The sequence below is a fragment of the Palaemon carinicauda genome, chromosome 4 (assembly GCF_036898095.1).
Source record: "Palaemon carinicauda isolate YSFRI2023 chromosome 4, ASM3689809v2, whole genome shotgun sequence".
NCBI lineage: Eukaryota > Metazoa > Arthropoda > Malacostraca > Decapoda > Palaemonidae > Palaemon > Palaemon carinicauda.
Genome location: NC_090728.1, coordinates 81489755 through 81514782, shown reverse-complemented (window position 1 = coordinate 81514782; position 25028 = coordinate 81489755). Strand labels below are relative to the sequence as shown.

Below are 25028 nucleotides of genomic sequence, written 5' to 3'. Positions count from 1 at the left end.
CAGGAGCTGTTCAGGTCTACTCTCATAGGCTTCAAACAACCGAAGAAGATCTCGGTAAAAGACCTCCCTTCCTGCTCGGAGTTTAACCCCTGGAGATACGCCGAGCATATGCCAATTACAACTGGCAAGATCTTCATCAATGATAAGAACAGTTCTGTCCTCCTGGAAGAAGTGGAATTCTTCCCGAATTTCGAGGCTTATCCGGACTGTTAAGTCCGACTCAGGTCGGAACCTGCCTCAAAAGAAGAGACCGAACCAAAAGAAGTGATCGTGTTCGATCTCACGAAGGCCCAAGCTATGCTGGCTCACTCCCTTAAGAGTCGGGGTTTCACCAACTCGAAAATGCCAGCACTGAGCAAAAAGCATCCGTCCTTTATTGCTCCAGCTACTGCGACCTTCCCCTTTGTGGAAAAAGCCTTCTAAGCGGTCATGAAGGCAGTGGAGGAAGGAAAGCCCTGCCCTGCACTGGAGGAATGCAGACCCTTCTCCCTCGGCCTTCCCCCCGACGATAGGTTCTGGAAAGATATCCAGTTTACCTTTATGGTCGGGAAACTGGAACCTGATGTAGCAGGTTGCCAGTTTAACGAGGACCTCCCACGACTGAACGGCCATCTCCTTCGTTGGGAACAGGACACCAAGGAGAGATTGGCTTCCTCTCTGTCCCATCAGATACAGCTTGAAGTCATGGCCGGGGACACTAGGGTCCCAGACTTGTATATGGTCCTTGCAAAGTCACACCTAGCAACTGTGACAAAGGACCTTTATAGCTTTATCAAGGCTCGAAGAGCCTGTAGAGAGTTCGTGTTCGCCAATGCGGCAGTGAAACACGAACCCCGGAAACTGATTTCCTCCAACATCTGGGGTAAACATCTCTTCCCGTCAGCCTTGGTGAAAGAGATAGTAGACAAAGCCGCCACGGAGAACCGGAACCTTCTCCACAAGTGGGGCATGTCCCGAAAGAGGAAGTCCTCTCAGGATGAAGGCCCTCAACCTAAGAAGAAATCCTCGAAACCTAGACCCCAACAACGTCAGCAAAAACGCCAGTTTCCGGCTCCCGCTACTCCCCAAGTAGTCGCGCAACCACAGCAGACCTTTCAGTTGGTCCCCCAACCGGTGGTGTCACAGTCACCGGTCTTCACTCCTGCCTATGAGCAACGCTCCACTACCATTCGTCCCATAGGTAGAGGCAAAGACTCCTTTCGCCTTGCCGCTATGGGCAGAGGAGGAAGGGGAGCTAGCGGCCGAGGTGGTAAGTCCTCAGGACACCAGAAGCAATGAAGTGCTTCCGGTGGGAGGAAGACTCCGCCAATTTCAGGATCGTTGGACCTTCGATCCTTGGGCACACAGCATCATCAAGAAGGGACTGGGCTGGAGGTGGACTCAACCACCTCCATCCTTCCATCAATTCTTCCAGCTGTCAACCCCCCGCTTGGAAGAATGTGTCCTAGAACTCTTGAACAAGAAGGTGATCAAGAGGGTAAAGTCAAACAGGTTCCAGGGAAGACTGTTTTGTGTTCCCAAGAAAGACTCAGACAAACTCAGTCATTCTCGACTTGTCCCCCCTCTGCAAGTTCATTGCGAACAACAAATTCAAGATGCCGACTCTTCAACAAATAAGAGCCCTACTGCCTCACAAGGCCTACACAGTTTCCATAGACCTGGCGAATGCCTACTGGCACATTCCAATGAACCACTTTGCTTCCTCCTACCTAAGATTTCGACTCCAAAGAAAAAGTTACTGCTTCAGAGCCATGTCCTTCGGACTCAACGTGGCTCCAAGAATCTTCACCAAGCTGGCAGACGCCATCGTCCAACAGCTACGCCTTCAGGGCGTCCTAGTGATGGCCTACCTAGACGACTGGCTAGTCTGGTCGACATCGCCAGAAGATTGTCTGAGAGCCTGCAACAAAGTCACCCAGTTCCTGGAACATCTGGGCTTCAAGATAATCCCCGAGAAGTCTCGCCTCACTCCAGCTCAGAAGTTCCAATAGTTGGGAATCCATTGGGACCTTCAGTCACACCGCCTTTCCATCCAACTGAAAAAAAGGAAGGAAATAGCAGGGTCTGTCAGAAGGCTCCTAAAATCCAAACGGATTTCAAGACGACAACAGGAGCAAGTTCTAGGCTCTCTACAGTTCACCTCAGTGACAAACCCAGTGCTACGCACACAGCTAAAGGATGCTGCGGGAGTCTGGCGAAGAAACGCATCCATCGCTCGAAGAGACCTCAAGAGACCCCTTCCAAACAGACTTCGCTCACTTCTAAAACCGTGGTCGGAAGCAAGGACCTTGAAAAGATCCATCCCTCTTCAACACCCACCTCCATTGATCAACATCCACACGGACGCCTCCCTGGAGGGTTGGGGAGGTCACTCCCACCAACAACAAGTTCAAGGAACATGGTCTCCCCTGTTCAAGACGTTCCACATCAACATCTTGGAGGCCATGGCGGTTATTCTTACCCTGAAGAAACTATCCCCGCGTCCCTCGACCCACATCCGTCTGACTCTGGACAGTTCGGTGGTAGTCAGATGTCTCAATCGTCAGGGCTCGAGATCGCCCCACATAAATCAGGTGCTACTACCCATCTTCCGTCTGGCGGACAGGAAGAAATGGCACTTGTCTGCAGTTCACCTACAAGGATTCCGCAACCTGACGGCGGACGCTCTATCAAGGACAAGCCCCATAGAGTCGGAATGGTCTCTAGACGCAAGATCATTCTCCTTCCTCTCTCGCCAAGTCCCTGAACTTCAGATTGACCTCTTCGCGACCAGCGACAACAAGCAACTTCCTCGATATGTGGCCCCTTACGAGGACCCCAAAGCGGAAGCAGTGGACGCCATGTCCCTGGACTGGAACAGATGGTCCAAGATTTACCTGTTCCCTCCAACCAACCTTCTGCTAAAAGTCCTCTCCAAATTGAGAACCTTCAAAGGGACAGCAGCCCTAGTGGCTCCCAAGTGGCCTCAGAACAATTGGTATCCCCTGGTCCTGGAGCTGCAGCCCAAGCTGATCCCCCTGCCGGGCCCAGTTCTCTCCCAACAGGTACAGAAGTAGACTGTCTTCGCTTCATCAAAGAAAGTCAAGGACCTTCATCTCATGATTTTCTCTCCCTAGCCGTGAAGAAAAGGTTTGAGATCTCGAAGAATAGTTTAGACTTCCTCGAGGAATACAAAACAAAGTCTACCAGAAGGCAATATGAATCTTCCTGGAAAAAGTGGGTATCCTTTGTCAAGGCACAAAATCCTACGGAAATCACCATAGATTTTTGTATGTCCTTCTTCATTCACCTTCTTGGACAAGGCTTAGCGGCCAGTACGATTTCCACTTGCAAATCGGCCTTGACTAGACCACTTTTGTACGCCTTCCAGATTGACTTGTCCAGCGAAATCTTCAATAAATTACTAGAGGCAGGCGCTAGACTTTGTCCAGCACCTCCACGGAGACCTATTTCCTGGTCCCTGGATAAGGTGCTCCATTTTGCCTCTAGCCTGGACAACGACTCTTGCTCTCTGAAAGACCTGACTCAAAAAGTTATTTTCCTCTTTGCTCTCGCCTCGGGAGCCCGAGTCAGTGAAATAGTGGCATTATCAAGAGAAGAGGGCCAAATACAGTTCGCCGACAAAGGGGAACTTACCCTTTTCCCAACTCAACGTTTCTCGCAAAAAATGAACTACCCACCAAGAGATGGGGCCCCTGGAGAATCTGCCCCCTGAAGGAAGATGTCTCTCTATGCCCAGTAGAGAGTCTTAAGGTCTATCTTCGAAGAACTTCAGACTTCGATGGAGGACAACTCTCAGGTATCGGCCTGTCACTGAAACAACTAAGAGCGAAAATCACCTACTTTATTCGCAGAGCGGATCCTGACAGAACACCCGCAGGTCACGATCCTAGGAAAGTAGCCTCTTCCTTGAATTTCTTCCAAGGAATGGATTTCGAAAGCCTCAGGAGTTTTACGGGCTAGAAATCATCGCGTATGTTCTTCAAGCACTATGCGAAGCAGGTGCACATGATAAAGAGATTTGTGGTAGCCGCAGGTAGTGTGATGAAACCTGCTGCTTAGATCTGCGTAGAACAGTGAGTTATTTCGGGACTCTAACTCAACGGGTGCCTGTGTTGACCCTAAACGCGATACATAGTGATTTTAAAGGACACTTAGTGTTAGTTATAGACTGTTCTTCATTACGGTGAAATGACATAGAATTTTACACGTGTGCCACATGTTCTTGGACATGGAGTGTTGATTGACACTAAAAGACTGGCGTTCCCCCAGGAACTAGTGTTTAAAAGCAAAACTTTTCCTTTTCAGATTCCACATCACCATCTTTACAAGAATTCTATGTCCATTATCTATTATTATTATTGTAAATAATTTCTATAATTACTTGCAAATTTTCAAATAAAATTATTTTATTTACCATGTGTGTCTCTTTTCGCTCCTATCTTTCATAATGAAATATATTGCTGTTATTGTTTTATTTGCCCCTATCCTATGATCATTCTAAGACTACATGACTCGTATTATACGCTCACCTAATGGCATCTGACAGTTTACTTGTGAACCTAAGTTCTGGAGAGAAGAGGCGAGGCCTTTCAGACCCACTGGTTTTGCTATGACACACCCCTGGCTCGTCCCCCAGACAGCTGTAAGCGAGCACAAACCAAGTCCTTCAACGACTGCATCGAAAACTCCCTGTACACCGAGGAGAGCATAAAATGACCCGAATACAGAGTTGCTTTTCCAATTCATTCTAGTCATTATCTCTTGCAGCGTAACTCCATTATACATCATCCTTGAAGCTGCTTGACCTCTGATAGAGTGGAAATTGGTGGAGTTTTTTCTGGCATTGGGGTCAGCTCTGAAAATACAGTCCCTGAATAGCTGCCTCATCTTTGGAAGGGACATGATCTTGAAGTTTTCATCCAGCCAAATATGGTCTTTCCTATCTATGTTCCTTTCTGCATAGATTTTATTTGTGTACTCCAAATAAAAGTTTAATTGTCTAACTGGACAAATTTTTGGCTTGGTAGGGTGACACCTAAAGCTGAAGTCAATAGGAGTGTAATTGTTTCTCTGATTCTTGGCCATGAAGGAAGGGTGGTTCCTTAACACAATGGTTTCTGGCATGAAAGTGCTCCTGGAGATACATAGATGATTAAATTGGTTAGCTCTCAATGGGCAAGCCAAAGCTACAAGGAATAACATCTTCTGAATCATGAGCAGCATAGAATCATCTCTTGTAGTGTTGAGGTAGGAAACCACTTTATCAAGATCCCAGCCTGGAAATTGATGATAATTGCTGGGTCTTCTTCTATTTACTCCATCAAGCATGGCTTTAATATACTTGTCTTCTGCTAGACAATAATTGGGAAAGTATCCCTTCAAAACCGGTCCAAGAGCAACTCGGTATCCTTTTAGTGTGTTGTATGCTAGGCCCTTGTCTATTAAATCATTAAAATAGAGTAGCACTGATAAAAGAGGGAACTTATTGTTACTTCCATATTTATTGTGTATGAACTCTTTAAAGCTACTAAAGAGATTTTGGTACTTGGCTATGGAGCTGTCTCGTAAATTGGAAGTAATTTTGTTGCATATCTCTGGAGGAAATATGGAAGGTAGTTGATCTATATTCTGAAGGCGATCAAATTTAAGTGGTGTTACGCTAAGGGTGAGGTACAGTCCATATGAAGTATCTGGCAGCCTTTTACTTTGACTTTGTACTTCCGGTATTCCTTGGAGACTGTCTTGACTAGGGGAATCCATGGTTCCGTTTTCTGGGAAACAGTGCAGAAGAGCATGCTGTTATTACATTCGTTATATATCTTAAAAGCAACTTTATGCAGTAAGAAGCCTGGGTGAAAAACATAAAGAGGAGAAGAACCTTCCCAGCTAATGTGAAGAGCATTATTACAGATTGCTTTTGTGTTGGGTATGGAAGAACAAAATCTTTTACATTTAGAATTAAAGCCATTGGTGAAAAGGTCTATTTCAGGAGAGAAATTCATATCTGTGCAAATTAAATTGAATAGATTATCGTCAAGAGTAGCTTCTGGATGTATGGAACCAAAGTCTCTCGATAGGGAATCAGCCATCACATTGCTTTTCCCTTTAATCCATTTAGTTTGAATGCCTATTTTGTATTTTCCTTTGATGTCTAGTAACACTTTGATGGCCTCCTGAGCCGATTTGTTCCTAATGCTACCATGTTTTTTTACCCAACAGTTTGTTACTTGTGAATCTATGTGAATTAGTACTACTTTGTTTCTTAGTTTGTCTCTGAAGTGTTTTATACAGTAAATGCATGCAAGTAATTCTCTAATGTTAATGTGCAGAGTATTCTCATTTTGTAGCCATGTATTATTAGTTGAGAGTATACCATGTTCTCCTACTAATGCTCCACCCCAGCCAAAGTTGGATGCATCTGTGAATAGCTCTAGATCTACTTGATTATTAGGAATGTTTATGTCACTATACATGTTAGTCTGTTTCCATTCTTCTAGAAAGGATTTGAAAGAAGGAGGAATAATTCTATATCCTTTAGCAAAATATCTATGAAATCTGTGAAGGAATTTAAGATAGTATCTACCATTAAAGGTGTAGTAGGAACAGAAGTTAAGTGATCCTATCAATCTTTGATATAATTTGAGGTCAGATCTGTTCAAGTTGGATACTGTATTGGCAAGCCCGATACATTTATCAATGTTTTTTTCTGCATTGGTCTCATTGTTTTGTTCTCCAAGATATAATGAACTCCCAGGAACTCTATCTTTTGCACTGGGTGAATAACAGACTTTTTAATAGATATTTGCCAACCCATCTCCGTGAGCACTTCAATGACTATTTGGATGTGAGCCTCACATTTGTGAAAGTAATCTGCCAATATGAGTATATCATCTAAGTAGTTAAAGATGAGTATATTACATTTCTTCCTAATGTATTTAACTACAGTGTACATTAGTTTGGAAAAGATGTAGGGAGCTGTCTTTAACCAGAAGGGAACAACCGTCCATTTGAATTTACGCTTTCCTAATTTGAACGTTAAGAATCTTTGAGCACTTGAATGAAGAGGGACGTGCCAATAAGCGTTCTTTAAATCAAGTCTACATGCCCAGTTGTTTAAGTGCAAATAAGGGAATATAGTTTTAGGTTTCAGCATAGAGAAAAAAGGTTTCTTGATCATAGTATTAAGGCATTTCATATCGAAGATTAGGCGAATGCTCCCATCGGGTTTAAGCTTATAAAATATGTGGTTAGAGTAGTAGAAAGAATTCCTGTCAATTTGTTCTATTACCCCTAAGTCTAGTAATCTGTGACATTCTCTCTCTAGTATTATTCTCTTGCTAGAAGGATAACATCTATCAACCCCAAATCTTTTCAAAGTCTTTTGAGCCTTATTTTTATTGGTAAATTGGAGTCTCACATCCTTACTGATCAAGGTGCATGCCAAAGAAGAATCTTGGGAGTTTTTGCCAATTTTTTAATTTATTTGTCAATGACCTACCTATCCCACTTACTGGAGGGGCGTGAGAGGTTTCCTTGGAGCTAGAGGCTTCTGTAGGGAAATTTAACTCTTCCAATATTATTGAATTGTTAGTGGGTACATTTGCCAAATTTTTATCTTTACTGTGTAGCTCCAGGTTATTTCCCTCTTGGTCCGAGCAGGGCTCGATGGTATTAAGAATTAAAGCATAATTAGTTTTGTTTCTTATCTTTGACGTCTGAATTAATTGCTGTCTGTCCCCCTGTACTCCTTCCCCCTCTTCGGCCACCTCTCTTGATACCTCGCCTGTAGGGATTGAACCTATTCCTGAACCAAAGCTTCCCCTGAATCCTCTGTAAAGGTTAAATTTCCCTCTGGGGTAGCCCTGATGTTTGCCAAAGTTGAACCTTCCACTTCTAGAGATAATGTCCCCTCCCCTAGGAAGGGGACCGCCTCGAAAGCACGAAGCAATAGCTTTCCTTTGATCATCTGATAAGACCCATATATCATTAGTTTCAGCTTTAATAATAGCATCTCTGGTATCTAAATTGAAGTTCCTGGGTAAAGTTCTACTTCTGAATGAGTGGATTAAACTTTTAGTTAGATCAATGTGTTTCCTGAAAGGCCCAATTATCACTTTAGTTATGAAATTAATATTGTTAATCTTAGAGGGGTAAGCTAATTGCGCCAGAGCTGCATGCCCTTGAAAAGAAGATATAGCCATTTTAATGTTTTCAGTATAAAAGTGAAATTTCTTCTTGAAATCTTCATTAAACAACCTGCCACTTGGCCAAAAGTTCAACTTTGGCAAATTTATCAATTTGAAAAGGTCTGCAAGTTCTTTATTATGATTACAAACAAAGAATTGATCATAAGAGTTCTTGTCTCCTTCACTTAATGTTAATTCAATTAGGGACTCATTTAATTGTATTTTCCCATCTATATGAATGGAGGGCACAGCATTAAAATTGTTAGATATATAAGTAGGAATAGGTTTGTTAAAGGTAAGTGGGTTAAATTCTTCATAGTCACTACTATCTTCATTGTAAGTTGTAAATAATTCTTCATTTGCATTCTCAGGTAAATCTACTTTACGGCGAGGGCGCTTAGGAGGAGGAGTATTGTCATTCCTTTTTGCAGTCGAACCACTTCTGCAATAGGAGTGAAAACCTAGACTCAAATTTGATAATAAAAGTTTAACTGATGTCTATAATATGGCTCATGAATTTGCAAATCAGGTTGGACAGCAGCAGACCTAGAAGGCTGAAGCCAGGCAATCGGGTTCTAGGCTCAAATGGCCTTCATCGGTTAATTCAGGTCAATCGGCATCCTCTCACTAATATCCCATACTTAAATTCATATAGCCTCTACAGTAATCATCTTATATTATCTATATAGCTGACCTGTCAGAAATTCTTAAGACGCAGTTCCTCATGGTAAGGGGTAAACCATTATATTGAAAGGAAACGAGTGATATAAAATTCTACCCATTAGCTGAGGTAGATCCAATTATACCGCCTTTGACAGGAACCCCTCCAGTTAAATGTCGACGATAGGATCTCGGTGGGATAGGCGGAAGGAAGCGGCTAATAGGTAGCCTAGATTGACGTAGTATGTTAAACTCAAAGTTAGAAAAGGTTAGGCTAGTTAGGCTACTCGGCTCTTTGGAACGTAAGGCAAAACTAGTTAACACCTCACCTTACAACATTAATTACCTTTGGCATATAAGTATCTAGCCCTTATAATGTTTAGGTTCACTTTACACATACTTTAAGATTATATGATAATGTATTTCGGTCTTGAAATTTATCTATTTTCAAACTTTTACGCTTATAACTACCGCACGGTCCGTACCGGCTCATTGTTTACCTTTTACTGCCATGCTTGTGACGTCATCGGTCTATATCCGCTGCTATCCAAGACGTTTTTATATAGAAACAGAATATTAAACCTTACCCTTTCTCCACTAGTTTCATTAATGTTTGATTCTGTAATAATAACAATTGAAGAATTTCACTATTGGAAGGTTACTGGCTGGTTTCTTCCGTTTTGGGACATCTCTTCTTTTTGGGTTGTGCCGGTGTAATATTGTCATCATCGCTAGTTTCGCTAAGATTATGCACATCTGCTGATACTACGACTTTCTTGGACATTTTAATTGGTTGATTAAGTCTTTGTTCCACGTAACAAAAATTAGGGGAGGGTTGTAGAAGTGGTAAGGTGTAACAGGTGTTGCCTGTGTCCTCTCAACTTCAAATATATGGTTTGGTTCCCGTCAACTCACATGTCTCTGGTTGCTCCGCCCCGATGAGCGTGGTTTGTGCTCGCTTACAGCTGTCTGGGGGGAGGAGCCAGGGGTGTGTCATAGCAAAACCAGTGGGTCTGAAAGGCTGAAACCCCTCTCTCTAGAAAATATTGTTCCAACACAAATATTAACCTTTCGATTTGCCCCGAGACCGGCATGATCTCTCCACCAGGTGAATATATCTTCATCTGATCACTTCGAAATATTCCTTCTGTCCAACAAAACTTCCCTGCCAGGGGGGCAGGAAGCCCGATCATTATAGAACCTCTGGTAGTGACACCTAATGAAGATGTCACGGTCTCCACGGTCACCTGACCATTGGAATATTCTTCGAAGAGCTAGGCACTTGGATTAGGGAAAAACCCACGATACATTAATTCTCTGGTACACTTCCATCAAGACGACATGGCTTGAGCCCAAAAAACGGAATCTATTTTTGGGTGAGATAGCCATGTCATCCTGATGGACCCACCTGACTGTTCCAGCTCAGCCTACCAGGCCCCTCCCTGACATACTGTATCGCGGAGATAGGTAGAAGCTGTGTTTCGGAATAAAGACGGACGTGACGTCACACAGAATGGTGGCCGTTTGTTTACATCTCGAGTACCGTAGCAGTAACGAAGGAGGGTAACTTTGGAGCGGCTCCTCGGTTATCCTGCCACCTTTTCCCCATCGAAGCGTTAACGCTATTTGGGGTGCAGATAGCTATGTGGCGTGTTAATGCATGCATCCCCTGCTGATATACGATATCCTAGAGGGAAACCTTTAGGGTACTCGCGCCAGAAGTTAGAATTCTGTGATAACCTTTAGTTTAATTCTCTGGGAATATCCACTGTAGTCAAATAAACCCTTAGGAAGCTACTGAAGGAACCTTCCATCAGGATGATGACATGGCTATCTCACCCAAAAATATATTTTTCGCTTCGCTCAAAATCCGTTCTTCGGACATCTCACTAGTGGTGGGAATTCCATTTTCATATTTATAAAGAGATGACTTTGAAAAGGGTTTCTTAAAAAAGTAATGTTTTTATAACTTTCCAATATACACTTGTATTTAAACCTCTCCTGTGGATAAGGAAATTGGCAGATAACAAGAGACCCTAGCCTATGCTTATTGTACTATGCTTATAGTACTTCTAATTACACTTAATTTTTGTAACTGTGTACATTGGATTCCTTGTTCTAGCCCAACAGAAAAGTCCTTGGGGACCACCCTTAAACTACAAGACTAGAAAATAGCTTCATCTAGATATTGATAAAGACCATATGCTTTAGGCACGGCCTCTTAATAGTTATTACACTTTTGAATAGCTTTCATTACTAACCTCATTTAGTAGTTCGTTGTCAGCCTTGGAGCTTCGCAAAAGGGTCATAGTGCTGTCACTCAGCTCTGAAACAATGCTGGTGTTAGAATAAAATCTAAGCAGCTGTGCCTCTACCCAAGACTTAGAAACCTGGAATGAGAAAAACCATCACATTGGTATCATAAATTATGTGATCATTACAAACGTCAAAGATTTTCCAAAAATCTACAATATATTTCTATACATATCAATGTGAATGCAAGATAGAAAAGAAAAGACTTTCACACTAAACTATCAACAAATTGGATGGAATGTATGACCAGTCACACTTGAAGGTCTCCCACTTATCAAATGTTAATAATTCCTACCTTTTATCATTATTACTGTATTATTACCTGCTAAGCTACAACCCTAGTTGGAAAAGAAGAATCCTATACACCCAAGAGCTTATAACTACGTGTTATCTGTCAACCTTATTACTCAGAATCAAAACATGGTGCCTAGATCCAATTTAAATAGATTTATTGAAAAAATATGAAAATATTACTCCTCTGCATTACATAGTGGATGCTCGTTAAAATTATTCATAGACTCTTACACTTCTAAATCATATGACAAAATATGTGAAGAGAAAGGGGTATATTAGTTCAAAATATTTGCATATAGATATCAGCTTTAATTGCAAATTTATTTATTTCTTATTTTTCCAAGTTACTTAAACCAGAGTCCTTTAAACGGATTTTGAGCGAAGCGAAAATTCTATTTTTGGGTGAGATGGCCATGACGTCCTGATGGAAGGTTCCTTCAATGCTTCCTGAGGGTATATATGACTACAGTAGATATTCCCAGAAAATTAAACTAAAGGTTTCACAGAATTCTAACTCCTGGCACGAGTACCCTAAAGGTTTCCCTTTAGGATATCGTATATCAACAGGGGACGTATGCTTGACACGCCACATGGCTATCTGCACCCCACATAGCGTTTACGCTTCGAGGGGGAAGGTGGCAAGTTATAGGAGGAGCCGTTGCAAAGTTATCCTCCTGCGTTACTGTTACTGTACCTCGCGACGTAAACAAACGGCAGCCATAGCTGTCCGCCATCTTGATTGACATTACATCCGCCCGCTTCATTCCTAATCTTGTAGCGTTTCCTGCCAGTTGTGTTTTTCAGTGTTCACTATTTTCAGCATTGTCGCAATCTTCAGCCTCGCCTTTCTCTGGAAAGTTGAGTACCATATTCTTGTCTTGTATAAATAAACTCCAGCAGTAAAGTAACGAATATTTTTCTTTAAATCTTGTGTTTTGTGGCCGAGCTGTGCCCCGACCGGAGGCGTCATGTTGAGACGCTGCGGTTCGCCTCGCATGCTTTATTAGTTAGCCAGAACAGCATTCCCGGTATTTTAACTAATGACTATATCAGTCTTCATTGCTAGGAATTAGTTATATTATGATGTTAGTATTCGTTTTCGGCAATCATAATTAGCCGAACCCTAAGCTAGCCTGCTGGCCTAGCCCTAGGCTCGATAGTCTAAGTGTTCATATTTACTTCTTAAATGATATAATAAGTGTTCCTAGTGTTAAGTATAGAAATGAAGATTCAGGCAATTATACATACAGTACAAGATTCAATGATTGCACATATGTTTCTTTTGCCTTCTGGGAAGTATTTAAGGGGTTTCGATGATATTAGTAGTCGTCTCCCTCGCACCTAACCTACGCTAGGGCTTTTATATACTTCCTCCCCCCCTCCCAGTTACCTGACCCTAGGTAATCTCCTCCCTCTGAGGTAGCCTAGGCTACATCCTAGCCTCCCTATCCTCGATATATTCGAGTAGGTTAGGCTAGAACCCCTCTGTCCCTTCTCCTTGCCATACGCTGTGCACTTTGAGTTTGGAACAGAACCTCAGAGTATCAGTCGTTCGCCTCCAACCTTCCTTTAGGGGAATGTACTCCCCTTCTGGCCCTTGTTGGAGAGCGAAGGTGGGAGGACTTAGCCCTTCACCCTAGCACACTTGGTTGGGTTACGACCCTTCCTCCCTGTGGCCTAGCGACTTGTCCTACCCCTACCTTTCATGGCCTGTGAGACTAGTTCTCCTAGCCCAGGTTAGGCAGCCTAAGGGAGTTCTGTTTCTTTATAGTTTAGGACGGGACACTAGTGCTGTACCTACTCCGGGCTAACCTACCCTAGGCTGGAGAATGGACTCTTCCTATCTAGACAGGCTAGCCCTGAACAGAATCCCCTACCCATGGGTGTGCAGGTGGGGACTTCGTTCCCCCTTACACTCCCCCTCAGGACCCTCTTCCCCCTCCCCACTCTATCCCTTTGTGTTGGCTAGCCATCACACCCCTGTCCACCGTTCTACAACTCCGCCATGTGCCGGCGGATTGTAGATATGGCCTGGTCCCCTTGTTGGTTAGTCCGTACTGCTACGCTTCCCGCATATAGTCGAACTATGGGATAGCTATTGTCGGTCGGTCTGCCAGCGGGGGACCTTCCCTCTTGAGTGTTCTTCGGCCCTCCCTTGGGCCGCCATTGGCAACATAGCCGTCGACCGGCCTCTTGCCGCCGGATGAAAGGTCAGACCCTCCCTTTCATTTGAACACTTCTTCTGGAGGTAGAGGGGGTTGGGTACTGAGTTACCTTCCCCCCTTTCCCTCCTAGTCTTTCCCTCTCTCTCTCAATGCCAGTCTACCGGCACTTGCCGTCAGTGTCTACGACATCCTACTTGTCTCATCAAATGCTGACAGTATCGGTATAACGCTGTCGGTTGGCTGCCGGCTCGCCGGCAATCCCTCTGCCAGTACCAGTGTTGTGTGTCTTAATACAGGTTGTAACTTTTCCTTAAGTCATAAGCCGTCTTGAAACTTAAAAGTAGTTGACTGTTGGAAAATAGGAATGGTGGAGTACAACCCTTCCTCTTGACGTAAAGCCATTCACTTCTCTCTTGGACTCTAGGACCAGAGGGACATTATTGGTGGGGTATAATTATCAAACGTAAAAGGTAAAGGGGTCTGGATTCAGTTCCAGTATCATCTGAAAAGGTGCGCATCTGAGCATTAGCAGGGCAAGCCCAACACCTAATTGTAGTGCCCAATCACATCAGTATCCTCCCCCGTAAACAGCTCAAACTCAACGGGCTGGGATCGATCTGCTGCCATATAGATGCTAGGTGAACGTGTTACCACTGTATTAGCTATGAAGCCTTTCATGTCTCCCTTGGGTCATGGGACCAGAGGAGGATGAGAGATAGGGTATGATATAAAATTGGTCAGATTTGGATACTAAGAAAAAAAAATGGAAAAAATTTATTTGTTCCTACACAACCACAAAATTAATCCTTTAATACAGGGTTTAACCCACGACAATACAAACCAAATGCATTCCAAGAGTATTTGGAAGCTGGAGAGTTTGCTAGTTCAACGTCATTTAGGTTAGATATCTCACAACCTACCAATGACTCCCAAGCCTCAATGTTTTCCACCACCTGATCCTACTATCGCTAGGTAACTAGGCTAAGAATTTAACTAGAATTCCTGCATTCTTCACTAATGCCAAGGAGAGGAAAGAGAGAAGGTTCAAGTGGAAGATTACCTAAAGGTGAAAGAAGAGAACTAGCGGACCTTTTCGGCCTTGAGGAAGACCCCAAAAGAAGAGTCACACTTTGCCTCCTCCTCCCCCCAATGCAGCAACAATCATCATTACACTCCTTACAGGGGGAAGACTGTGAGCAGTCACGTCCCCTGTCAGGTCACAAAGAATGGGGTCAAAATTGCTCCTACTCATGAAGGTGACACGCTTTTGGCCAGCAACTCCAGGGTAAGGTCTCATGCTAGCATGTTGTTTCTCCATTCCACAAAAAGCAATCAAACACTGCAAAGAGAAAAAGAGTATAGAAAAAGAAACAAAGATTAAACCAGCCAAGTAAAGTCAAAAGTGGCTTCCCCGTGTACTGGCGGGTGGACATTCCCCGCCACCTGCCAGTAACTACTCATACCTCGTTATAATATTTAAGAGCCGAGTTTCCATTCCTATTAATGGCCAAAGGTTTGTACCCGAGTAGGAACCAACAAATGTTTAGCATCAAAACTTTAATAATATTTTGATCAGTAAAATATTACCTTCTCTTTAACTTGCTTCTCCACAATTTCAGGTTTAAAATCACTATATTTCTGTGGCGCTTCTGCCACTGGTTTTTTTCTTCTCAGATTTGGTAATTTGTTTAAAATCAAATAGTTATCTGGAGGAATCTTGGGACCCACCTGCAAGAAATAATACATAGTATCATAAAAATGTCACTAAAAGTTTTTTTAATCCTTAACAAAGTAATTGACCTATTCTAGTATGACTAGCCATAGAACATTTATTTTAAGGAACGTATGATAAATAGGGTTTAATTATAGTTACCATTGATACACAGAATGATATATCAAATATGTGAGAAATTACGTAGTAGTTATACATTATACCCAAAAGATTTTCAATTCATTATACTTTCTAACAAACAAACCTCAATCTGTTCTATTTCATAATTAACATATAAACTCTAAACTAAGGCTTGCTGCCTTAACTCGAGTTGTTAGCCCTCTTTGACTTTTAGCTCTGCTAAACAAACAAAATTCTCCATTTCAAATCGCTGAAGCAAAAAATGATCAATAATGCTCTTAAACTAGATTACTATGAATTAGGATTAACATTTACTAGATACAAGTCCGTTGAAAATAAAATCCTCAAAAAACTTATGAATATGCATGCATCAAAAATCCTACACAAATTATTAGTGAGATGCTGTACAAGCTATTAAATGCTATAAATGGGGAAACACAAAAATTATCATACAGCGAATATTGTCAAAATTATTAACTTCAAAAGAAAGAGGTTCTAAAAATGGTGGATGCATCCCAGACTCTTACAGAGGCTCACCTTACAGTTTGAAACTAAAGCCTGTCTGACCATCTCTGGGAAAAATTCTTATACTTTCAAGTGTTGCTTAATCTTTTCCTAATTTGACTGAATAACATATTAATTACACGAAGAATCAAATGATTATTGCTATAGCAATATCAAGACATGGATGATATGCATGAAAAAACAATGAATAAACAATACAAGAGTTGTATAAGACGTTCTATATCGGAAAACATTGGAATTTTCAATTCAATGTTGCATTATCATATAACATAACAGAAGATCTACACCCAAAAACATTGCAGTTCTCTATTAAATTTTGTATTATCATACAACATATTTTTCTATTTCAATGCTTACCAAGGTTCATTTGCTACTCCTTCTAAGAAAGAGATTCAACTGACTTTTTTAAAACTACAATAATTCTACCCTTCCAAAATACATCAACTAAGCGGTCCCCTTTAGCCATATGGGTAGTAATCACCAGTATAGTGGCACCCTGATTTAACATATACGGTAATTATTATCATTATCATTAGCCAAGCTACAACCCTAGTTGGAAAAGCAAGATGTTATAAGCCCAAGGGCTCCAATAGGGGAAAATAGTCCAGTGAGGAAAGGAAATAAGGAAATAAATAAACGATGAGAAAAAATTAATAATAAATTATTCTAAAAACAGGAACATCAAAACAGATATGTCATATATAAACTATAAAAAGACTTATGTCAGCCTGTTCAACTTAAAAACATTTGCTGCAAGTTTGAACTTTTGAAGTTCTACTGATTCAGCTACCCAATTATGAAAATACTGTGTAGTATTGAGCCTCATAATGGAGAAAGCCTGACAATTAGAATTTGTTACTGTCAATCATTCTTTTTTGCTGAGGATGTGTTGACAATGACTATACATTTAAGACCTAAATTATTGGGAAAGAAAAGGTAGCTTGGACAGGAATCACGCTTTCATCCTCCATAAACTGACTTGGAGTTACAAAAGACTTCTTGAGATTTATCAAGAAATCTAAATTCCCTACAGCTTCAGAGTAAGCTTTTGGGCTCTCACAAGGTCTTCTTTTGGTGACCCCAGATATCACCAATCATTCGAGTTTAACAGAACCCGGATGCCCAACAGTTCCAAACAAATGACAAAAAAAAATGTTATTTTCATTAGTAAAATAAATTTTTGAATATACTTACCCGATGATCATGTAGCTGTCAACTCCGTTGCCCGACAGAAATCTACGGTCGGGATACGCCAGCGATCGCTATCCAGGTGGGGGTGTACACAACAGCGCCATCTGTGAGTAGGTACTCAAGTACTTCTTGTCAACAAGAACTCAATTTTCTCCTCGGTCCACTGGTTCTCTATGGGGAGGAAGGGCGGGTTCTTAAATTCATGATCATCGGGTAAGTATATTCAAAAATTTATTTTACTAATGAAAATAACATTTTTCAATATTAATCTTACCCGATGATCATGTAGCTGATTCACACCCAGGGTGGTGGGTGGAGACCAGCATACATGTTAACAAAGAAGCTAAGTATCCCGTATTTCATTTTATCAGTTATTCAAAATAACAAACATAAAATAAATAAGTACCTGGTAAGGAAGTCGACTTGAACTATTACTCTGCCTTTTTTAAGTACGTCTTCCTTACTGAGCCTAGCGGTCCTCTTAGGATGCTGAACGACTCCTAGGTGCTGAAGTATAAAGGGCTGCAACCCATACTAAAGGACCTCATCACAACCTCTAACCTAGGCGCTTCTCAAGAAAGAATTTGACCACCCGCCAAATCAACCAGGATGCGGAAGGCTTCTTAGCCTTCCGTACAACCCAAAAAACAACAATAAAAAGTATTCAAGAGAAAGATTAAAAAGGTTATGGGATTATGGGAATGTAGTGGCTGAGCCCTCACCTACTACTGCACTCGCTGCTACGAATGGTCCCAGGGTGTAGCAGTTCTCGTAAAGAGACTGGACATCTTTGAGATAGAATGATGTGAACACTGACTTGCTTCTCCAATAGGTTGCATCCATAACACTCTGCAGAGAACGGTTCTGTTTGAAGGCCACTGAAGTAGCAACAGCTCTCACTTCATGTGTCCTTACCTTCAGCAAAGCAAGGTCTTCTTCCTTCAGATGAGAATGTGCTTCTCTAATCAGAAGCCTGATGTAGTAAGAAACTGCGTTCTTAGACATCGGTAGAGTAGGCTTCTTGATAGCACACCATAAAGCTTCTGATTGTCCTCGTAATGGCTTTGACCTTCTTAAATAGTACCTAAGAGCTCTTACTGGGCAAAGTACTCTCTCTAGTTCGTTCCCCACCAAGTTGGACAGGCTTGGGATCTCGAACGACTTAGGCCAAGGACGGGAAGGAAGCTCGCTTTTAGCCAAAAAACCGAGCTGCAAGGAACATGTAGCCGTTTCAGAAGTAAAACCTATGTTCCTGCTGAAGGCGTGGATCTCACTTACTCTTTTAGCTGTTGCTAAGCACACGAGGAAAAGAGTTTTTAATGTGAGGTCCTTAAAAGAGGCTGATTGGAGCGGTTCAAATCTTGATGACATTAGGAACCTTAAAACCACGTCTAGATTCCAGCCTGGAGTGGACAACCGACGTTCCTTTGAGGTCTCAAAAGACCTAAGGAGGTCCTGTAGATCTTTGTTGGTGGAAAGATCCAAGCCTCTGTGGCGGAATACCGCTGCCAACATACTTCTGTAACCCTTGATCGTAGGAGCTGATAGGGATCTTACGTTCCTTAGATGTAACAGGAAGTCAGCAATCTGGGTTACAGTGGTACTGGTTGAGGAAACTGCATTCGCCTTGCACCAGCTTCGGAAGACTTCCCATTTAGACTGATAGACTCTGAGAGTGGATGTCCTCCTTGCTCTGGCAATCGCTCTGGCTGCCTCCTTCGAAAAGCCTCTAGCTCTCGAGAGTCTTTCGATAGTCTGAAGGCAGTCAGACGAAGAGCGTGGAGGTTTGGGTGTACCTTCTTTACGTGAGGTTGACGCAGAAGGTCCACTCTTAGAGGAAGAGTCCTGGGAACGTCTACTAGCCATTGCAGTACCTCGGTGAACCATTCTCTCGCGGGCCAGAGGGGAGCAACCAACGTCAACCTTGTCCCTTCGTGAGAGGCGAACTTCTGCAGTACTCTGTTGACAATCTTGAACGGTTGGAATGCATAAAGGTCTAGATGGGACCAATCCAGAAGAAAGGCATCTATGTGAACTGCTGCTGGGTCCGGAATCGGTGAGCAATAAATTGGGAGCCTCCTGGTCATCGAGGTAGCGAATAGATCTATGGTTGGCTGACCCCACAGGGCCCATAGTCTGCTGCAAACATTCTTGTGAAGGGTCCACTCTGTGGGGATGACCTGACCCTTCCGGCTGAGGCGATCTGCCATGACATTCATATCGCCCTGAATGAACCTCGTTACCAGCGAAAGCTTTCGATCGTTTGACCAAATGAGGAGGTCCCTTGCGATCTCGAACAACTTCCTCGAATGAGTCCCTCCCTGCTTGGAGATGTAAGCCAAGGCTGTGGTGTTGTCGGAGTTCACCTCCACCACCTTGTTTAGCTGGAGGGACTTGAAGTTTATCAAGGCCAGATGAACCGCCAACAACTCCTTGCAATTGATGTGAAGTGTCCTTTGCTCCTGATTCCATGTGCCCGAGCATTCCTGTCCGTCCAGTGTCGCACCCCAGCCCGTGTCCGATGCGTCCGAGAAGAGACGGTGGTCGGGGGTCTGAACAGCCAAAGGTAGACCTTCCTTGAGAAGAATGCTGTTCTTCCACCACGTTAGACTAGACCTCATCTCTTCGGAAACAGGCACTGAGACCGCCTCTAGCGTCGTGTCCTTTACCCAGTGAGCAGCTAGATGATACTGAAGGGGGCGGAGGTGGAGTCTCCCTAACTCGATGAACTGGGCCAGCGATGAAAGTGTCCCTGTTAGACTCATCCACTGCCTGACTGAACATCGGTTCCTTCTCAGCATGCTCTGGATGCATTCTAGGGCTTGATTGATCCTTGGGGCCGACGGAAAAGCCCGAAAAGCTCGACTCTGAATCTCCATACCTAGATAGACAATGGTCTGGGATGGGACGAGCTGGGACTTCTCTATATTGACCAGGAGGCCCAGTTCCTTGGTCAGATCCATAGTCCATCTGAGATTCTCCAGACAGCGACGACTTGTTGGAGCTCTTAAAAGCCAGTCGTCCAAATAGAGGGAGGCTCTGATGTCTGCCAAGTGAAGGAATTTCGCAATATTCCTCATCAGTCTGGTAAACACAAGAGGGGCCGTGCTTAGGCCAAAGCACAGGGCTTGGAACTGGTACACAACCTTTCCAAAGACGAACCTTAGGAAAGGTTGGGAGTCTGGATGGATGGGGACGTGAAAGTACGCGTCTTTCAGGTCTAACGAGACCATCCAGTCCTCCTGCCTGACCGCTGCTAGGACCGACTTCGTCGTCTCCATCGTGAACGTCTGCTTGGTGACAAAAGCATTGAGAGCACTGACGTCCAGCACCGGTCTCCAACCTCCTGTCTTCTTCGCTACCAGGAAGAGACGGTTGTAGAAGCCCGGGGATTGATGGTCCCGGACTATGACAACCGCTTCCTTTTGTAGCAAGAGCGACACCTCTTGTTGCAACGCTATCCTCTTGTCCTTCTCCTTGTAGTTGGGAGAGAGGTTGATGGGAGATGTAGCTAGAGGGGGACTGCGGCAGAACGGAATTCTGTATCCCTCCCTTAGCCACTTCACAGACTGAGCGTCTGCACCTCTGCTCTCCCAAGCTTGCCAGAAGGTCTTGAGTCTGGCTCCCACTGCTGTCTGGAGAGGAAGAAAGTCAGAACTTGCCTTTTGCGGACTTGGAACCCTTCTTGGATTTGCCACGGTGACTGTCGGCACGGGTACCTCCTCTGCTGGAGGTTCTGCCACGAAAGGGCGGGATGAACCGAGTTGCAGGAGTGTCTACTGCTGCAGGGCGGAAGGGTCTAGGCACGGAAGGTAAGGTTTTAGCCTTACGTGCAGAAGATGCCATCAGATCATGGGTATCCTTCTGGATAAGAGAGGCAGCCATCCCCTTAATCAGCTCCTCCGGAAACAGACACTTGGAGAGAGGAGCAAACAACAACTCTGACTTCTGGCAAGGAGTGATACCAGCCGATAAGAAGGAGCAAAGATGTTCTCTCTTCTTGAGCACTCCCGACACGTACGAAGCCGCAAGTTCACCAGACCCATCCCGAATGGCTTTGTCCATGCTAGACATGATCAGCATGGCAGAGTCCCTATCTGAAGGGGAAGTCTTCCTGCTTAAGGCTCCCAAACACCAATCGAGGAAGTTGAAGATCTCGAAGGCACGAAAGACTCCCTTCAACAGATGGTCCATATCAGAAAAGGACCAGCAGATCTTCGATCGTCTCATAGCCAACCTGCGGGGAGAGTCAACCAGACTTGAGAAGTCGCCCTGGGCAGAGGCAGGAACTCCCAAGCCGGGTTCCTCTCCCGTGGCATACCAGACGCTCGACTTGGAAGCAAGCTTGGTAGGCGGAAAGAGAAATGCAGTCTTTCCCAGTTGCTTCTTGGAATGCAACCACTCTCCCATAACCCTCAAAGCTCTCTTAGAAGATCGTGCGAGAACAAGCTTGGTGAAGGCAGGCGCAGCAGACTGCATGCCCAGAGCAAACTCGGAGGGAGGAGAGCGAGGGGTTGCAGACACAAACTGCTCAGGATACAAGTCCCTGAACAAGGCAAGGACTTTACGAAAGTCTAAGGAGGGAGGCGTAGACTTGGGCCCTTCAAAGTCAGAGTGTGGCTCATCCAAGTGTGCAGCTTCGTCATCCGATACTCCATCATCCGAAAGCTGAGTAGGAAGTGGCAAAGGCAGAGCAGAAAGCTGAACGGCTGAATCCGGCAGAACGGGTGCATGCGTAGCTGCGGATCCAACATCATGCCGCTGCTGGTCTGTCTGCGAGCTGGCAACAACAAAAGCAGAGTGCTGGTGCGTGGGTGGGGCTGCGGTGGGTTGCGGAGCATGCTGTATGGTATGCGGAGCATGCTGTATGGTATGCGGCGCATGCTGCATGGGTTGTGGAGAAAGCCGCATAGTGCTGGAACCCGGCAGCTCTACAGCAGCAAGAACATGCGTCTGGCAGGGTGGACTGCGCATCGGTGGTGGAGCTCTCACAGGTGGAGTGTGGGAGCAGGCAGCCGCAGTATCTGCTGAGCGCACAACCTCGGCGGGTTGTAGGTTAACAGGTGCAGTGTTAACCTTCTCAGCATGATACTCCTGCATGAATGCCGCAAGCTGAGACTGCATAGTCTGCAGCATGGACCACTTAGGGTCTACCGTGGTCGGAGCAACAACAGACAGAGCAGAGGCCTGTTGTGGAACCACTCTACCTCTCTCGGGAGGTGTGCAGTCATCAGATGACTGCAGCGAGTCCGAACTGACCCAGTGGCTACACCTGGGCCGTTGGACTCCCTCGGAAGGGACCTTACGTTTGAGCGGTCGTGAGACCTTGGTCCATCGTTTCCTCCTGGAAACTTCTTCCACAGACGAGGAATGTAAGGGCTCATTCGTCTGTTTGTGGATGGGACGATCTTGAACAGATACGTCCGCAACCACTGAGGATACATCCGTGCGCCGATCAAGGCCTGCCGAACCCTTTGGTCCTTCGACATTGCTTCTCCCCTGGGCTTGGGAGCTTGCAAGAGGTCCCGGACTGGGAGGACGACTGGCACGCACAGATGTACCCTCATGCGCAACAATGACACTGACACTTTTCACATCACTAGCACTAACACTTCCCACTGCACTTTTCGCTTTCAGCTCTCTGACATCTGCCAAGAGCTGATTACGGTCATTAGCCAATGACTCCACTCGGTCACCTAGAGCCTGAATGGCACGCAACATATCCGCCATGGATGGCTGAGCACTAGTAGCAGGTTCGGGAGTCACCACCACAGGGGAAGGAAAAGGTTGAGGGGCATGGGGAGAGGAAAAATCCACAGAGCGAGAAGAACTCCTCCTGATTCTCTCCTTCTCTAACCTACGTGCATTTTTGAGGAATTCGTTAAAATCGAATTCCGAAAGCCCAGCGCATTCCCCACATCGATCTTCCAATTGACAGGTTTTACCCCTACAATTGAAACAAACGGTGTGAGGATCTAAAGAGGCCTTCGGAAGACGCCTAGCACAAGTCCTAACACTACACTGCCTGTATTTAGGGACTTGAGACTGGTCAGACATCTTGAATTTAGAAGTAGTCAAGGGGGAATTCCAAAATCTAGCAAAGTTCGTTAACAATTAATCCAAATTAATTCCAAAAGCTTGCTAAGCTAATGATAAAGCTTCCTGAATAGCGAAGGCTAAACTCTAGAGTAAATACATCACCAAATCGTGAACAACAACTCCAGAATCAACAGCGTATCCAAGTAGGTCTTGCCGGCGGCACGACAGAGGAAAAATTGAGTTCTTGTTGACAAGAAGTACTTGAGTACCTACTCACAGATGGCGCTGTTGTGTACACCCCCACCTGGATAGCGATCGCTGGCGTATCCCGACCGTAGATTTCTGTCGGGCAACGGAGTTGACAGCTACATGATCATCGGGTAAGATTAATATTGAAAAAAAAAACATTATTCTTGAGAAAACTTAGGAAGCTGTACTTAATCTGGATACAATTAAGATAAAATGGTATCCTTTACACCTATAGGCATGAATTTTAAGATATTTACTCCTATTCAAAGCATGAAAGGTTTGTTTTCCCATAGGAACAACTTTGCGCTGCTACCTCTTAGATCCAGCCATTTTCTAATCCTAGAGATCCTACAATGTCACACTGTAAACCAGCCCTAATATTAGCTGTGGTATCATTTCCTATTCATAATATCAGATAGTTCAAAGTGGAAAAATCTGCACCAGTTAACTAAAAATATGACAAACTCTCACCACAGATAGGTGGTCCAATATCAAAGGGTACCTATTCCATTACCACCAAAGTTGGTCTTTCAATCGAAATCTATTTATGCAAACAATTGGATGAATTTAAGAGACAATGTACTACCTTTATATTTGCACCAAACATGGGAAGCTCTTCTTTGGCCAGAAGGGTGTGTAACTCTTCCTCGCTTACTAAATCAGCAATTTTTCTCACAGCCTGAAAATCCAAAGAATATCAATGCGAGGCAGAACACATGAATGAATAGTTGATAAAATCTTAAAGACATTGTTTTACTAAGATACAACTCCCTGCCTTTTTCTACATATACCAATCACAGTTGGTCCACTTTAAACGCAGGTATTACATTTGATTCCATCCTGCAAAACCTCTAAAAATAATGTCTCTATGGACTTGTGGAGCACAAAATGAATTTCCTTTATTTCTTATGGGACAAATAATTTTAGAATACATGCATTTTATGTTGCAAGCTTGCTCCCAGAACAAAATTAAACTCTTAAACCCAGAATACTACCATATATTGAAATGACAGACAAAAAGAATACTCACCCTATGGGCTCTCTCAATTTGAGGTTTAACATTGCCAAACATGTGTTTCAGTTTCATGTTTTGCTTGTCGCTTAAAACCGCATTATTATGAGACATCTGGAAGAGATGCACGGCGGCCTCTTCTCGTGTATCCAGCTCAGGTGCCACCAAATGCGCCACGTCCCAAATTTCTCTGAGGTAGCACTCCATATCCAGGTTATGCTTTTCACCAAGTTTTTCCACTCCCGCCTTGATGTACGGCCATGTTAGCGAGCTCTTCCTTTCCTCGTGGATTTTCTCCTCTCTTTTAATTGCCAATAAATTGGCAATATCAATGTTGTCACTGGTGTTGTAATTGCTTCGCAGTCTGACATTTCCGTAGGCTCGAAGGAAATCAGTAAAACTAAGTGGACCAACCCCTGGAAAAAAATATATAACACCATAAAAGAACCTATTGAAAATATATTAATGTTTTTTTCAAGATTATTCATTTTGGTACTTAGATTGATAACAATTCTCTATAAAAATCTATTTCAGACTTG

General features: G+C 43.8%; 1 protein-coding gene across 2 annotated transcripts in view; it reads right to left on the bottom strand.

The window, feature by feature from the left end:
• Positions 1–25028, bottom strand: part of LOC137640031 (activating signal cointegrator 1 complex subunit 3-like) — a 410828-nt gene that overhangs the window by 259036 nt on the left and 126764 nt on the right. For both annotated transcript variants that reach the window (XM_068372399.1, XM_068372400.1), the window contains exons 3-6: positions 24508–24905; positions 24064–24156; positions 15209–15349; positions 11111–11239 (exon numbers count right to left, since the gene is read on the bottom strand). In XM_068372399.1, the coding sequence (XP_068228500.1) occupies positions 11111–11239; positions 15209–15349; positions 24064–24156; positions 24508–24905 (761 nt within the window). The remainder of the gene's footprint in view (positions 1–11110; positions 11240–15208; positions 15350–24063; positions 24157–24507; positions 24906–25028) is intronic.